The 14,629-nt window shown below is 51.4% G+C and overlaps 1 protein-coding gene across 1 annotated transcript in view; it reads right to left on the bottom strand.

The window, feature by feature from the left end:
• The window catches only part of LCP2 (lymphocyte cytosolic protein 2), a 48,393-nt gene that overhangs the window by 21,047 nt on the left and 12,717 nt on the right, over window positions 1-14,629 (bottom strand). Inside the window, exons 4-10 of the mRNA XM_045901578.3 lie at window positions 8,205-8,270; window positions 7,717-7,748; window positions 7,065-7,102; window positions 3,984-4,182; window positions 1,871-1,968; window positions 265-331; window positions 77-160 (exon numbers count right to left, since the gene is read on the bottom strand). Of these exons, the coding sequence (XP_045757534.1) occupies window positions 77-160; window positions 265-331; window positions 1,871-1,968; window positions 3,984-4,182; window positions 7,065-7,102; window positions 7,717-7,748; window positions 8,205-8,270 (584 nt within the window). The remainder of the gene's footprint in view (window positions 1-76; window positions 161-264; window positions 332-1,870; window positions 1,969-3,983; window positions 4,183-7,064; window positions 7,103-7,716; window positions 7,749-8,204; window positions 8,271-14,629) is intronic.

Raw genomic sequence — 14,629 nt, 5'->3', positions numbered from 1 at the left:
GCGTGTGAAAATCATGCCGTAAGCGCTCTATAAATATTGGCCATTGTTACTAGGCATCAAATAGAGAGATACCAACCTAGTGTGAAGGGCTCTCTGTCAAATGGGGCTAATGAACGATCGAGGGGAGGTTTCGTGCTTCTGTCTATGCAAGGAGCAGGGACTGGAAGGGAAAAAGACTGAAATCAATTACAAGAAGAAAGCACTTGGTTGGGGCTGAGGGAGCAGGTGCGCTGGTGGGTGAGAGAGGGCAGCCCCCGTACTTACGCTTTGCTGTTTTATGGTTTCTACTTCTGCTAGGCTCTTCGTGGTTTGGTTGGGGTGGGGGGAGTGGCTGTTTAAAAAAGATCCACATGTTAGGTAGCATCTCGTTAGGATACATCCACAAGTTCTCACTTGGGGCCTTATCACTCCAAATCTGTCTGACTCTGTTCACTTTCCTGTCATTTCTCTCCTAGACCATAACCTCTTACCTGAGTTCCCCATCCCACACTCTTTAATCCAGGTATTATCTGCATGGCAATGGGGTGAGTACGTCACTCCCCTGCCAAGCCCTCAAGTGGCCCCTATCACATTAGGAACACAATAAAAACTCGCCGTGTGTCCACCCTTCCAACTCCTTCTTATCTTAGACTCCTCTCTCCACTGCCCACTGGGCTCCCACTCCAAGCGTCTTCTTACAGCTCCTGCAAGATCTTAAACTCATGCCCTCCTTCTAATCTCGGTACTTGTGTTTCCCTCTGCCTAGAATGTTCCTTCCCTGGCTCCTGCCACAACTGGCCCATTCTGTCCAGCTCAATGTCACCTTCCCACCCATCATCAAGTTACTGGGTTCTCTGTCTCCCTAACCACACATTACTACTCAAATTGTCTTGTGCATACATCTGCTTACTTGTTTAGTATCTGCCTCCCCCAACCAAAATTGAAAATTTATAAAAGCAAAGGGACCTTATTTGTCTTGTTCGTGCTCTATTCCCAGCAGCTAGAACGTTGCTTGGCACACAGTAACGGCTAGTAACTATCTGTTGACTGAATGAGAGAATTCTGCACCCCAATAGTGGAGGTGGAAGCCTTCAGGTTTCAAAGCAAAATGCTTTGTAGATCAATTCAGCTCCCTGAGCCCCCTTTGCAAGAAAACTGCACAAGCAAGAGGAAGCCATGTATGCTTAGAAGAAAGGTCCCAACTGTGGTGAGGTCTGCATTTTGAGATTTTGGAAAAATACATTCTCTCGCTCCTTCTAGCCCTGACACTTTGGCAATTACCCTGCAGTTAAAGTGCTCCGATCCCTTATGAAGAAAACACATCTCCAGCTATTGACATATTAGCCTGAATTTCTCGGGGTCTCTCTGGGTACTTAACTGGACCCACAGGACCTGAGGCTGTAAGCTTGAAGAAAGAGGAAAGGCGGTTTGCTGCCTCTCTCTCTGCCCTTGGGTTCTCTGCATTGTAAGCCTTGGCGGCTCAAGCCACCGGCCCGCGGAATTTCCGCCTCTGGCCAGTAGGTGGCGCACGTCTTGCGGCGAGAGAAGGTGCTAGGGACCCACGCGATAGCGGTAGGGGCCACTTACTGACCTTGGTCCCTCGGGTTTATTTCACAATTTTTATTAATTTCAAAAGTGGGACAGCAATACTTCATTATTGAAGTAGTTTAAATTGTTTTGGGTAAAAAGAAAATGCCGATGATATGCACTAGTATGTATGTTACCCCCACCCCCACCCCCCACACCGCGAGTGCTTGGGTTTGCATGTTCCCAGCCTATATATAATCTGTTCTTACTAGTCAGCAATGGGTAAAGATACGTAGAGTCTTCTCTCTGGCAAAGGAGGGATCAAAGTGGACACAGCACCAGTGAAGAAAGCTGGGAGGCCTACCGCGTGACTCCGGCCTGCCGACGGAGGAGGGAACCCGGCTGTCGGTCTCTGGGGGGGCACGGGCGGCTGCTGAGGGACTTTGCTGGAGGGGGGCCGGTCTGCGGAAGGGCAAGAGCAGTAGGGTGGTGAAATGAAAGCAGAAATGCCACACCAAGGCAGGCTGTGTTGTCCGGGAAGAGCAGCACCTCTGCGCTCCGGGGGGCGCCGCATCCCGCAGACCCCCACAAGTGCCAAGGCCAGCCCGCCCGAGTCTCACACACACACACACACACACACACACACACACACACACACACACCCAGGTGCCGGGGCAGCGTTAACCTCCGCCCTCATGGCTCAGGTCGTAGGTCCCCTTCGTTCCCCTCACAAATGCTCTGGACTGACCTCCCCCTCCCACTTCCTCCTTTTGCTGTCTCTTCCCTTAAAGGGAAGGGCTGGTCACCAACTCCTGTTACCGAATCACAGACTTTTTTTTTGGTAAGATTCTATTTTTAAGTAATATGTACACCCACCATGAGGCTCAAATTGATAACCCCGGGATCAAGAGTCACAGGTTCCACTGACTGAACCAGCAAGGAGCCTCAGATTTGCAGATCTTAACTGGTTACTTGCACTTGCTTTGGACAGAAACTCACAGTATTCTGATCCCACTGATGTATCCTTAGGCCAAGTTGATAGGCTAGCCATGTCCCATCCCTGTGAGGGGGGGAAAGGCCAGGCCAGGACTATGACTGAGGACCTCCTTATATTCTGTGCCCTGGGTGCCTCTGTTGCTCACCCTAGTCCCAGCCTAGGAGAGGAATTGCTCTTCGACAGAGAGTGTGGCTCAGAACTTGGGCAAGCCTGGTCTAATCTGATGCCACTCCACCCACACTGGCCAGCTCTCAGCGCCTCTGACATGCTCTGCTCCCTCGAGCCTCAGAGCCTTTGCACGGCCATTCGTACTGTTGAAAATATCCACCCTCACTTCCCATATCCCCTGCCCCACTCCACGGCCAGCGCCCAGTCATCTGTGAAAGTGCAGCTTAAATCTCGTATCTTCAGGGAAGCAAGGCCAGACGAGGCATATGCCCCAGCCTTATCACCCGCACTTGTCTATCACCTGCAGAGATCATGGTTTAATTAAGTCATCTGTGTTGCATGCACTGGAGGTTACCTCACCCACTAGACTATGAAATCTTGGGGGTGAGGACTGTCTTCACTCTGTCTCCAGAACTGGCACCTAAGCAATGACTTAATAATCCATGTCGTCTCGGGGCCTCCGTTTCCCCGTATATGAAATAGGGTCGATCCTTCTTCCCTGTATCACACAGTGTGCTTAAAAACACAAAACAGTGTTTGTGCAAGGGCTTTGGCATGGCAAAAGTGTTATACAGCAGAAAGGACGAGCAGTATCCATTGGTTCATGGTCTAGATCGTCAACGTTCTAGCTCATTCTGTGACACTCAGCTGTGCAAGCGTGCAGAAGCCTGTTTTCTGTCACCACCACTCCTAGCGGGTAAGACCCACGAGGCGGGGGCTCTGTCTTCTTTCCTGATGAGTTCACATTTCTGCATTCAGAATGCTGCCCGGCTCACAAGAGGAGACCGGTCGTTGTTGTTGAATGGAGAAATGAATGAATGAGGGAGAAACAGGCTGATAGGAGCAGACTGACAGTAAAAATCTTAAATAGTGTTTAAATTTTCTTAAGTGATGGTCAAACCCCCTTAATATGGTTACGTTTACCGTGGCAGTGTGTGGGTGAAAGTGCCATGTAACCATGAGTTGGTCGGAAGACGGGGAGAAACAGGAAGGTACTCTTGAGTCCCTAAGTCCTACACAAAATGAGTTATTACTGCCAGATGCCCGTAAGTGGAAGTTCAGTGTTGGTATCAGCCACCACAGACAATGATTTGTCTGCAGTTGTTATCATCCTCCCAGCAAAGCTCTGCGGTCTACATTTTTATTATCCTATTTCACAGATGAGGAAATTGAGGCCCAGAGAGGGGGAGTCACCTGCCCAGAGGCACGCGGCCGGGAAGCCGCTGAGCTGGCGTTAGCGGGCCCCCTGGTGCTGCATGGGCACTGGCCTCGTGTGGGTCCGCACGGCCGGCGCAGGCGGCCAGGGCCTTACCGATGTACGTGGAGTTGGAGTTGGGGAAAGGCTTGGCAGGCAGGATAGAGTTCTGCAGGGCCTCCTCATCATTGGAGGGCGGCGGCTCATAATCCGCATCATCTTCCACGGGTGCCTCTTCCTCCTCGTTGGGTGACTCATAGTCGTCATTGTCATCCTCGTTCTGATCGTCGGTAGGGCTCTCATAGTCATCTTCATCCTGCCAACACAGTGACGGGGACAGACCAGTTTGTAGAGGCTCCGTGGCACCCTGGTGCCCGCCAAGATTCTCTCCCTGCCAAGCCTCGCAAGGGTCCTGGGGTAGGGAGGTGGCAGTGGCAGGACGGTCACTCCCATTTCACAGATGAGGACACTGAGGTTGGGGAGTGCAAAAGCGCAGGACTTGGAACCTCCATCAAGGCCTTTAGGCCACGAGGCGAGTGCATTTTCTTCTACGCCTTTTTGCACAAGAGAGAAAAGCAGAAGAAATGAGGAGGGCACAGGAAGAGAAGGGTGGGAGAGCCAGCTCTGTCTTGAGTAAACATGTTTTTTATTCCAGGCATCACCAAGAGGGAGACTAAATGCCTGGAGCATTTGCGATGCCGCTAGTTAATTGTCAGTTCTGTTCTTGGTGTGCCCGTGCTCAAAACATTCTTCTCATTATAGCCTAGTGCAGTGTGGAAGGCCATGCTAATGGGGAAACCAGATAACCAAAGCCTGTTAATTAGAAGGCAGATTAAATTGTGTCGGAGAGGGGAGAGTCAGGGCTACGCGATCCTTTTTGCTGAGAGCTGAGTGTGGAGAAACAACAGCTTATTATTCATGACATCTGACACTGAGTTTAAAGCTGCTTTTTTGGAGGAGACTCTCTTTCTAAATTTTAAGCGTTGCGTTTTATTTTATGTGTGCTTCTTTGTGGGTCTTTCGGAAAGTGAGCCCTGGGGAATGAGTGACTGCCTTTGAGGCCGCTCATGAAAATGGACAGTCATAGTAATGATTTCCCAAGCAGAGGTGGCACCATCAGCCACGTGGGACGAGCACCTTATAACCCTCGTGCCAAAGTCGGGTGGGCAATAAATGAGCCCAGGGCAGTTCTCTAAAGTCAAGGGCAGTATGGAAAGAAGCCGTGGGAGGTTGCATCTTGGCGAGGAAAAGTGAGTACCGGTAGCCTAGAAATCCTCACAGCTTTGCTAGGTGACTTAAGCAAGACTGTCTAAGTTGTTCAATTGAAAGATTCCTGTGTTCATGTTTGATTTGAGGAATATTTTTTTAAAATATTGGAAGGCAAAGTGAGGTTGAGTGTCTTCCTGAACTCTGAGAAAGACTTCATCCTGGGGGTGCCTGCGCGGCTCAGGCAGTTAAGCGGCTGCCTTTGGCTCAGGTCATGATCCCAGGGTCCTAGGCTTGAGTCCTGCATGGGGCTCCCTGCTCAGCGGGGAGCCTGCTTCTCCCTCTCCCTCTGCCTGCCACTCTGCCTACTTGTTATCTCTCTCTGTGTCAAATAAATAAATGAAATATTTGAAAAAAATGAAAAAAAAGAATAATAATGATAGTCTTATTATAAAAAGAAAAAAAGAAGTCTTCATCCTGTCTTTTGTGTTCCTATAACTTGAGAGCAGGGGATGGAACCTCTGAATCAGGGGCCTTGAGAATAGTAGCCTCCACCTGTCTCCTTAGTGGTCCCACTGACTGCCCTTGACTGACAGAGGAATCCCTAGATTGTCTCAGCCTGCACACCCAGGCCCCATTGCTCCTGCTTTCTACCAGGCTTTACCCTGGAAGCCTTTCTCAACAAGAGTCTTTTCCTCTCCACTTCTCGAACAATGGGCTTCCCCAATGATTTGGCTCCTAAATTTGCATGCATGTATTTGTTCTTAATCATATTCTGCCGTGTGTTACCCATGCTGTAAAATGCTCACAGGGTTGGGTGCCTTGTCTCCATCCCTGCTCGCCTAGTGCCCTGTGCAGGGCTGGACATGCACTGGAGCCCACGAGTGTTAGAGGCAGGGGCTAATGGAAAGCCTGTGTTCGTGGAGAGGGTGAAGGACACTAGCCTCAGGCTGGGCTCCTGCAGGGAGACACCACATGGCCCTTTGCAGTGGTAAAGATGCAGCTTCGGTGCAAAACTGGACACAGTTTGGGGGAAACTCTGGTCTTTTCCCTTTTGTACAAAATAAATCTGTCCAATTCCTTTGTCTTCTTAGAGAAAGCACAGACTTAGCTAGCATTTTTCAAATGCAATGCTTCCTTTTGCCAGAATCCCATTAAGACGAGGGATGCTTTACCTGCTTCCTAAAGGCACTGAGGCGGCTGCTTACCAGAAAGACCACTAGACTGAGGATCGGGACACCTGGGTCCCAGGCTTGCCTCTAACTAGTACGTAAGTCCCATTCTCCAGTGGGCTCAGCTGCTTCATCTGTAAAATGAGCACGCTGGGCTCCGAGCCATAACCGAGTGCTTAGCCAGAGTCCAGCTTCATGCATCGTGCCTGTGAATGCAGTCTTCTGGGGAGAGGATATCCAGAGGTCATCAGACTCTCAAAGGGGTCACTGTGACCCCTCCAACATAAAAACCCAATTAGACTGGACTTTCCCTGAGGTCTTTTCAGGGCTAATAGTTGATTCTGAACTCCCTTTCCCTCTGTCACCAGTGGGGACTTAAGTCTATGAGAAAATCTATTTTAAGCTACTTCAGTGTATACCATCTAGGGGAGGGAGTTTGGGAAGGCCCTGCTGTGGGGGTGATAATAGTGACTAATGGTGTGATCTGCAAACTCCAGCCCGTGGGACAAATCCGGCCCACCATCTGTCTTTGTAAATAAAGGTTTATTGGCACACGGCCAAGCACAATTGTTCAGCTGTCATCCGTGGCTGCTAGGGTGCTGTAAAAGCAGAGGTGAGTGGACGAGCTAGAGGCCGTGTGGGTGGCAAAGCTGGAAATATTCACTGCCTGACCTTTAGAGAACACATTTGATGACACTCAGGGGAGGGTAATACTGGCATCTTGCTGGAGGCCTTGCTCCTTCTGGCATCATGCTAGTCCCTTATTACAAAGGTGCTCTGCAAACTGCTATGAGGGTAGGAGAGCCCACACCGTACTCACAAAGGATGACCAGCCCCCATTGTCCTCTTCATGGCTTTCTGTGGAAGAAGATCACACCCTCATCAGTACCAAAAGAAGCCTCTAGAAGAAAAGTCAAAACAGTACCCCATCTGATGTGCTCTCACACCACTGTCCATCCCAGGCCTTCATCCTACCTTTCTCATACCTGGGGGTTGGTTTAGTATCAGCTCTAGAATTTCCACCTGAGCAGCTCATTCTACCTGAAGGTAGAGGTGGTTCCCAACCTTTCACCACAGAACAGTCACCCAGAGGGCTTTAAAATACACAGACACTGGGGACCTATCCCTAAAGCTTACTTACTGAAAGATTTAAAGACCCAGATGGAGGGGCACTGGCTTTGCTCAGGTGCTCAGTCAAAGCCTGGATCCTCCCACGTTTCCCCACAGCATTCCTCATTTCAGATCTGTAGAGGTTCCCAGCTAAGTAGGGGCTGTAAACCAGGCGCCCGGCATAGTAACACCTCTCCTGCTCTCAACTTGGACCCAAACTTCTCTCTGGGAAAGAACTGCCTGACAGGCAGATGAATAAGGTCACCTGCACAATACCCCAGGAGCCCCAGGAACCAGCAGACAGAAGAATCGAAGTACCTGTCACCTCCGAAAGCAATCACTCCCACCCCTGACACCTTTACCTGTCTCTTCAGGAAACCGCTGGACTTGGGGTCTGCAAAGGCAAACAGCATTGCATTAATGGTGTTACTGGCTTAGGGGCATCTCCCTCTTTCTTCAATCCAGCCCTGCGAGAGGAGCCCCCAGTAAGGGGTGTATCTCACCATCTAGGACTGGTGTCCTTGTTGATTAGCACCTTGGGCCAGGCTGCCCGAAAATTCTGGAAATTATCAAAGTCACATTAGTGGAATAACTGGGAGCTCATGACTGCCTGACTCTCTAGGGGAAGTTCCCCTGAAGTCACAGACCCATGGGTAGGATGCCGGGCAGAGAAAATGAACTCTCCCTCCCCTCCTTGGCACCAGCTTCAAGACCCTGGGGCTGAAGGAGTGCTGCAGGTCAAAAACTGGGGCAAAAACAGTCCTGTGCCTCCCATTGAAGGTTCAACTTGGGTTTGAAAATTCTTTGGGTTTCGTTACAGTGTCACTGGACTCTTGGCTCCCCCACTCACTTGCGTGTGAAGATGCTCCTTCTCTCTTCATTCTTGTTGATTTCTTGACTCAACTTACTGAGAATCCTACGAGATAAAAGACAGATAAGGTGACAAAACCATCATCTCTCCCCGAGTCCAACCTTCCCATTAGTCCTGGAGTTCCCTGATCTGCATAATCTTGGGCATCTGGGCCGACCTAGACCAGCTTCCTCCTCTGGCCTCCAGCCAGTCCCCTCCACTGGGCGTCTGCTCCTCACCTCCTCCCACCTTCATCCCCTCCCTGGTCCCTGCTCCTGCGCAGCAGGCCCTCTGTGCTGGCTCAGCCTCCTCACTGAAGCTCAAAGACCATCTGTGAAGACCTGCCCGTTCTCACCTGGCTCCCCTTCTCTGAAATTCTGGAGCCTTACAACCTGGATACAACCACTGTGTATTTTATTGTCTTACTGCTCCTGGGTCTGAGGTCCCCTGACTCTTGGTTTAACATCCCTGTGGTGATGTCAGGCTTCCAGGAACACTCAGACCATCTCTGAAACCTAGAGGAATCAGCTGTTCATTGCAGAGCTTGACAGGAGCTCTGGTGAGCTGTCCTTTGGTCTGTATCTCCTTTCATCCCCCCTCCCCCCTTGCCTCCTCCTTGGTGACATGGATTTTTATAAAATTTGGAGAAGCATTCCCAATCAGGGCACATCCCGCAGAGTGGGAGACTCCCTGATTCACCCATGTCCCAAGGCCAAACTTGGCCAGGACCCTTGGAGATACTCTTAGTCCTTGGGTGCTGTGAGCTAGCAAATCCTCAAACCGCAGAACAGGGAGGGCCTTCACGAACAGGATGACACCTCAAGCACACCCCAGCAGTCAGTGTCCAATCCATGGGGGTCTCTCAAGTCTCCAGGACAGGAGACTCCAGCCCTCATTAGCACTGACTGCTGAGACCAAGGGAACCCTCATTAGTACACAAGCTCAGTACTTCCTAGAGATTTGGAGACAGCTGGGAGGATCCTCAAAGGTGATCTAACCCAATGTCATTTTATAGATGAGGCTACAGAGGCTCACAGGGTGGGTTAGTGATCAGGGAACTCCAGGAACCCCACAAAACACACCCCCCGCAGAAGCCAGGCTCCCTAATTACCAGGGCCTCATGTTAATTTCCTCTATGCTACAAGCTTCCCGGGAGCTGAGGCATTGAGCCCATGGCCCATCCGACAATGAGCCAGGATCTACATTCCTTCAGTGAAGGTAACAACTTTGGCCTAAAACAAACTTGCTAAGTTGGCAAAGGTGGTCCTTAGCATCCACTACTCCCTGCTTCCCTCATCACTCCCCCCCAGGCTCCTCACCCCTCACTTCTCCATGGTCCCAGGGAATGCTGGCGAGCCCTTCTTCCTCATTAGAATGACAGGACACGTTCTATAAACACACTGGGGACTTAAGGGGATGGAGAAGGAAGGAGGGTAAGGTTTAGTCCTCCCCTGTAATGTCACTGCTGGGATTTGCTTTAAATCAGGAGTGGGGACTTCGCAGCGGCCTCCTGATCACACCACCTGAGCACTTGTGACACACTTCTTTTGTTTCCTTTAAGCGATTATTTTGAGAAGCCCATGGGAGCCCCTCTCCTCCCTCCTCCGACATCTGGGAGGGAACGGATCCTTCAGAGCCGCCAAGGGAGCCCTGCTGGTGCCCACATCTTGGCCGAGTCAGGCCGTGGTGGCTGCCACAGCCCGTCCCACGAAGGCACGCCTTCACTCAACAGTGTGCCTTCAGGGCCTTCGAAGTGCCAGGAACTCTGCCGAGAGCTCAGGATGCCTCAGTGAACAAAGCAAAGGCCCTTGATCTCAAGGAGCTTACACGCGAGTGGAAAGAGGTACACAATGAACATTTCAGGAAGTGAAATTCTAGGTAAGTGCTGTGTATACATATATGCGACGGAGGTGGGGGCGGGGGCGGGAACGCATGCCTTGGGTGCCGTTGCGATTGGAAACCAGTGGGCCTGGGCACAGAGATGACACTTCAGCAGTGCCCCGAGGAAGGGCCCATCCGAAAGAGCGTGGCTGGCTCTGACCAGCTCACAAAGCTGCTTTGATCCTGAAAGGACCTCCTGCTCTCTGCGGTGGCTCTTCTTACCAGTATCTTTAGCAGCCAGGCTGGAGGCTTCTGGGGCTCTAACTGGCTAAGGAAGGAAATGTCAAACCGCAGGCTGTACAGAAGAGCAGCAGAGAGGTGACCGAATGCAGAGCAGGGCCCACCAGGCCAGCTTGCAGCAAGACGGGGTCTCCCAGGGCCCTCCTGTTTTGGCGGGCCTCAGAGAACTCTTCTAGGCCTGCCGGGGGCACTGCTGACGGACGGGGTGGGGAAGTGATTTCAAACCTTCAGAGTTGTCCCCCACTCTCACACCCACAGAGACCCAAGTGACAGTGCGTGGCCGGAGGTGACTCATTCCTCCTCCTCCTCCCCACAAACCCCAGGCCTCACTCAGCACCAGCGCTGGGCAGCAGGTAGACATAACCCTGTCTGCTTTGCCTTGTTGTAGAGCTAAACGGGGCCCCAAGTTGGGGCTGAAGCCTCTGGCAGGAAGTCAAGCCATGTGGCAAGGTGGGTCCAGTGCAGTTGCAGTCCTAGCTTGCTGCCTGCTGGGGGCCGGTCTCTGACTGCTCAGTCACAGGCCCTTCTTGGAACTGCTGGCAAACACAGTGTGGGTCCTCGTCCTGAGTCTGACTGCGACATCTTGCCCCGTAAGCCGTGCCTACTGTAGACCTCCAGTAGGACGTTTGCCCTCCCTAGGCTCCAGTTCCTCAGCAGCAAAGTAAGAGGGTTAGCCCTGCTGAGGGAGTCCCTGACCAGCCTGACTGTTGGAATTACACGGGGATACTTGTTACAAACACAGATTACCAGGCTCACTGTAGACTTAACCCATCAGAACCTACAGGGGTGAGGCCTGCGGGCAGTTACACCAACTGGTTTCCTGGTGATTCCTATAGTCTGAAAAGGTTATGAAATCAATTTTGTTTTTCTTAGTATTCTTGGACTTTTTTTTTTAATTTTCAGGAGGAGGATAAGGAGGAGAGGAGGAGGAGGAAAACAAAGAGGAGATGGGGGAAGAGGAGGAGATGTGGGATGAGGGGGAGATGGAGGAGTAGGAGATGGGGGAGGAGGTGGAAAAGGAGGAGGACGAGATGGGGAGGAGGGAGAGGAGTAGGAAATGGGGGAGGAGGAGGAGATGGAGGAGGAAATGGGGAGGACATGGGGGAGGAGGAGGAGGAGATGGGGAGGAGATGGGGAGGAGGAGATGTGGGAGGAGGAGGAGATGGAGGACTAGGAGATGGGGGAGGAGGTGGAAAAGGAGGAGGGGGAGATGGGGAGGAGGAGGAGGAGATGGGGGAGGAGATGGGGAAGAGGAGGAAGAGATGGAGGAGGAGATGAGGAGGAGGAGATGGGGAGGAGGAGGAGATGGGGAGGAGGAGGAGATGGGGAGGAAGAGGAGGAAGAGATGGAGGAAGAGATGGGGAGGAGGAGATGGGGGAGGAGGAGGAGGAAGAGATGGAGGAGGAAATGGGGAGGAGGAGATGGGGGAGGAGGAGAGGAGGAGAAGGTGGAAGAGGAGGAGGACGAGCTGGAAGAGGAGGAGGAGGAGATGGGAAGGAGATGGGGAGGAGGGGGAGATGGGGAGGAAGAGGAGATGGGGAGGAGGAAGAGGAGATGGGGGAGGAGATGGAGAGGAGGAGGAGATGGGAGAGGAGATGGAGAGGAGGAGGAGATGGGAGAGGAGATGGGGAGGAGGAGGAGATGGGGGAGGAGATGGGGAGGAGGAGGAGGAGATGGGGAGGAGATGGGGGAGGAGGAGGAGATGGGGAGGAGGTGGGGAGGAGGGGGAGGAAGAGGGGGAGGAGATGTGGAAATAGATGGAGGAGGAGGAGATGGCCTGCTTTTCAGTGGTTCCTTGTGCTTTACCAAGGGCAAGTGGAGGTCCCCTCTGCATTTCGAAATCAACTTTGCTGGTCACAGAAGTAAGAAGGAAAGTATAAAAAGGAAGGCAGGCAGAAAGGAGGGCAGGGAGGGAGGAGGGAGAAGGCCAGGGCAGAAGGCAACAGGAGAGGAAGTGCCAGAGCCCATAGAGCACAGGAAGAGTCGGTTGCTCCAGGAGCCATCTCTTTGTTGCCTACGTTGTTGCCTGTGTTCCTGTCTGTTCAAGGGCTTACAGTGTAAACACATTTCTCACCAGACCTCCCACAGTAAGAGCTTTAGAGAGTGTTTCTTCTTCCCCTCTTCTAGGCCCTCCTGCGCGCAGGGGAGCCTTGCTGCCTTGACTAGCATTTCAGAGGGCAGGCTGCTCCCTCCCAGGACGACAGGCTCCCAGACCCAGAAGAGGTGAAGTCTGTTTGCTGAGCTGGGCACCTCCAGCTCTCTGCCCTCCTCACCGCCCACCTGTCCTCAGTCCACCTCTCTGCCGCCCCGCGGGCACCCAGCGCGCATTCTCACTCTGGCTCCGGCTCTTGCTCTGCATTTCTTCCTTCATTTTATTTTACTTACCTTATTTTTTTAGGTTTCATTGAAATTCTAGTTAGTTCACATATACTGACTGATTAGTTTCAGGGGTAGGGGTCAGTGATTCATCAGTTGCACGCAACACCCAGTGCTCATTACATCACGTGTCCTCCCCTGTGCCCCTCACCCAGTTACCCCATCCCCTCATCCCCTCCCCTCCAGCAACCCTCAATTTGTTCCCTAGAGTTAAGTCTCTTATGCTTTGTCTCCCTCTCTGTTTTCATCTTATTTTATTTTTCCTCCCCTACACCTATGTTCACCAGTTTTGTTTCTTAAATTCCACCTATGAGTGAGACCATATGATAATTGTCTTTCTCTGATTGACTTATTTCACTTAACATAATACCCTCTAGTTCCATCCACGTCATTGCAAATGGATTTCATCCTTCTTTAAAGGAACACAGGGCTCCACCCCTAGGGGTCAGCCTCCTTGAACCAAGAGCCAGACCTCTGGAAGTTCTGTCCTTGTCACGTGAGAAGCCAGGTGTGGGTCTTGGGACCCAGCGAGGTGCCTTTCACTGTCATCTCAGGTCTTAGGGCAGAACCATCTGTAGGAGAGCCTAGCGTGGTCTCCCCGCTTCTCAGCCTTGTACCCCCCTATGACTTTACACGTAGTATTTTACTTGTGCTTCACAATTATTTTGTGATACACAGATCATTCCCGTGTTTGTCACCAAGGCACTAAGAGAGGGACTTGCCAAAGGCCACGTGAGCGGGTGTAATGTGGAGCTGAGCTGGGAAGTCAGGTTTTCCGGGCTTGCTTTGGGGGAGAAGGAGTGGCCATCAGTTGAGAGGAGGCATTTCTCCTGTGGGGAAGACCGGCTACCTGGACAGGGATCAGCCCATGGATGGGAGAGGGAAGGAGCAGGGTGGAGACAGACCTGTCACTCTAGCAATTCTGTGGGGAGGCTAGGTCACGTTCTTTAAGTGGCCCAGGAATGGCCTGCTCACCTCTGGGTCCCTCCCTTGGTCCTCACGCTCTCCTTCTTTCCCTGCTGTTTCTCAGGCAGGCTGACTCTGCTATTAGGAGGCCTGCAGCTTCAGCAGGAGCATGGACAAGTAACCAGTTATTACCGCATTCCCTCTCTGATGGGATCTTCGCTTTTCCTAGCCTAATTCCACTCTCGGGAAGGGGCACAATGGGGACTCATGGTATAGACACATCCAACATCTATCTGTTGCCTACACCACCATCCCATCACTCCCTTCTCCTTATTTTTTTTTTAAGTTATACTATGGATTTAAATATAAAACTCATCACATTTTTAAAATAAACTCCAAATTGGCATCAGCAGACCTGAACATGTATTCTACCGATTTAGCCAGATAAGGCTCAGCTATACCATGGGTTTTAAGCCCGTCCCTATAAAGGAGGCTTAGTTGTTTTATTTAAAAACTCTCCTCCATTACAGTATTTGGGGTGTCTCTAGGAGGAACTGTCCGAGAGTGTACCTGTATCTGCAAAGTCTTCCTCACCAGAATCTACCTTCTTATAAATCTATTTAATAGAGGTTTTTTTTAAGCATGGGGGAAGAAAATCCCGATATTCAGAGGAGTGTAATCTTGTTTTGGTCTGCTGTACATTAACACAATTTCTTTCCCGTAGCCCCTTAGGGTAATGATTATGGCCAATGAACCTATGTACAAGGGAACAGAACAAATCAGTATTGAATATCTATCCGCATCAAGGACAGCAACAGGCAGCTCATGTGGACTGCCTCCTTTAAAATCCAGCACTCCCCCATAGTTAGTTCTTTTCTCTTCTACGGATGAGGACACAGGCTCAGAGGGTTGATGAGACTTCCCCAAGTTTCCACGGCTGGTGGGAGACAGCGTCCGCTTTAGAACTTGGCTCTCTTGCTCCGAAGCCCATGCCTTTCAATCCTCCCCCTTTGGCAGGATAG

Source organism: Mirounga angustirostris, unplaced genomic scaffold (genome assembly GCF_029215605.1).
Source record: "Mirounga angustirostris isolate CCGP_5_RB_7025 unplaced genomic scaffold, mMirAng1.0.hap1 SCAF_7, whole genome shotgun sequence".
Classification (NCBI taxonomy): Eukaryota; Metazoa; Chordata; class Mammalia; order Carnivora; family Phocidae; genus Mirounga; species Mirounga angustirostris.
Note: the sequence above shows the minus strand (reverse complement) of the source record. Positions and strands in the feature narration are given on the sequence as shown.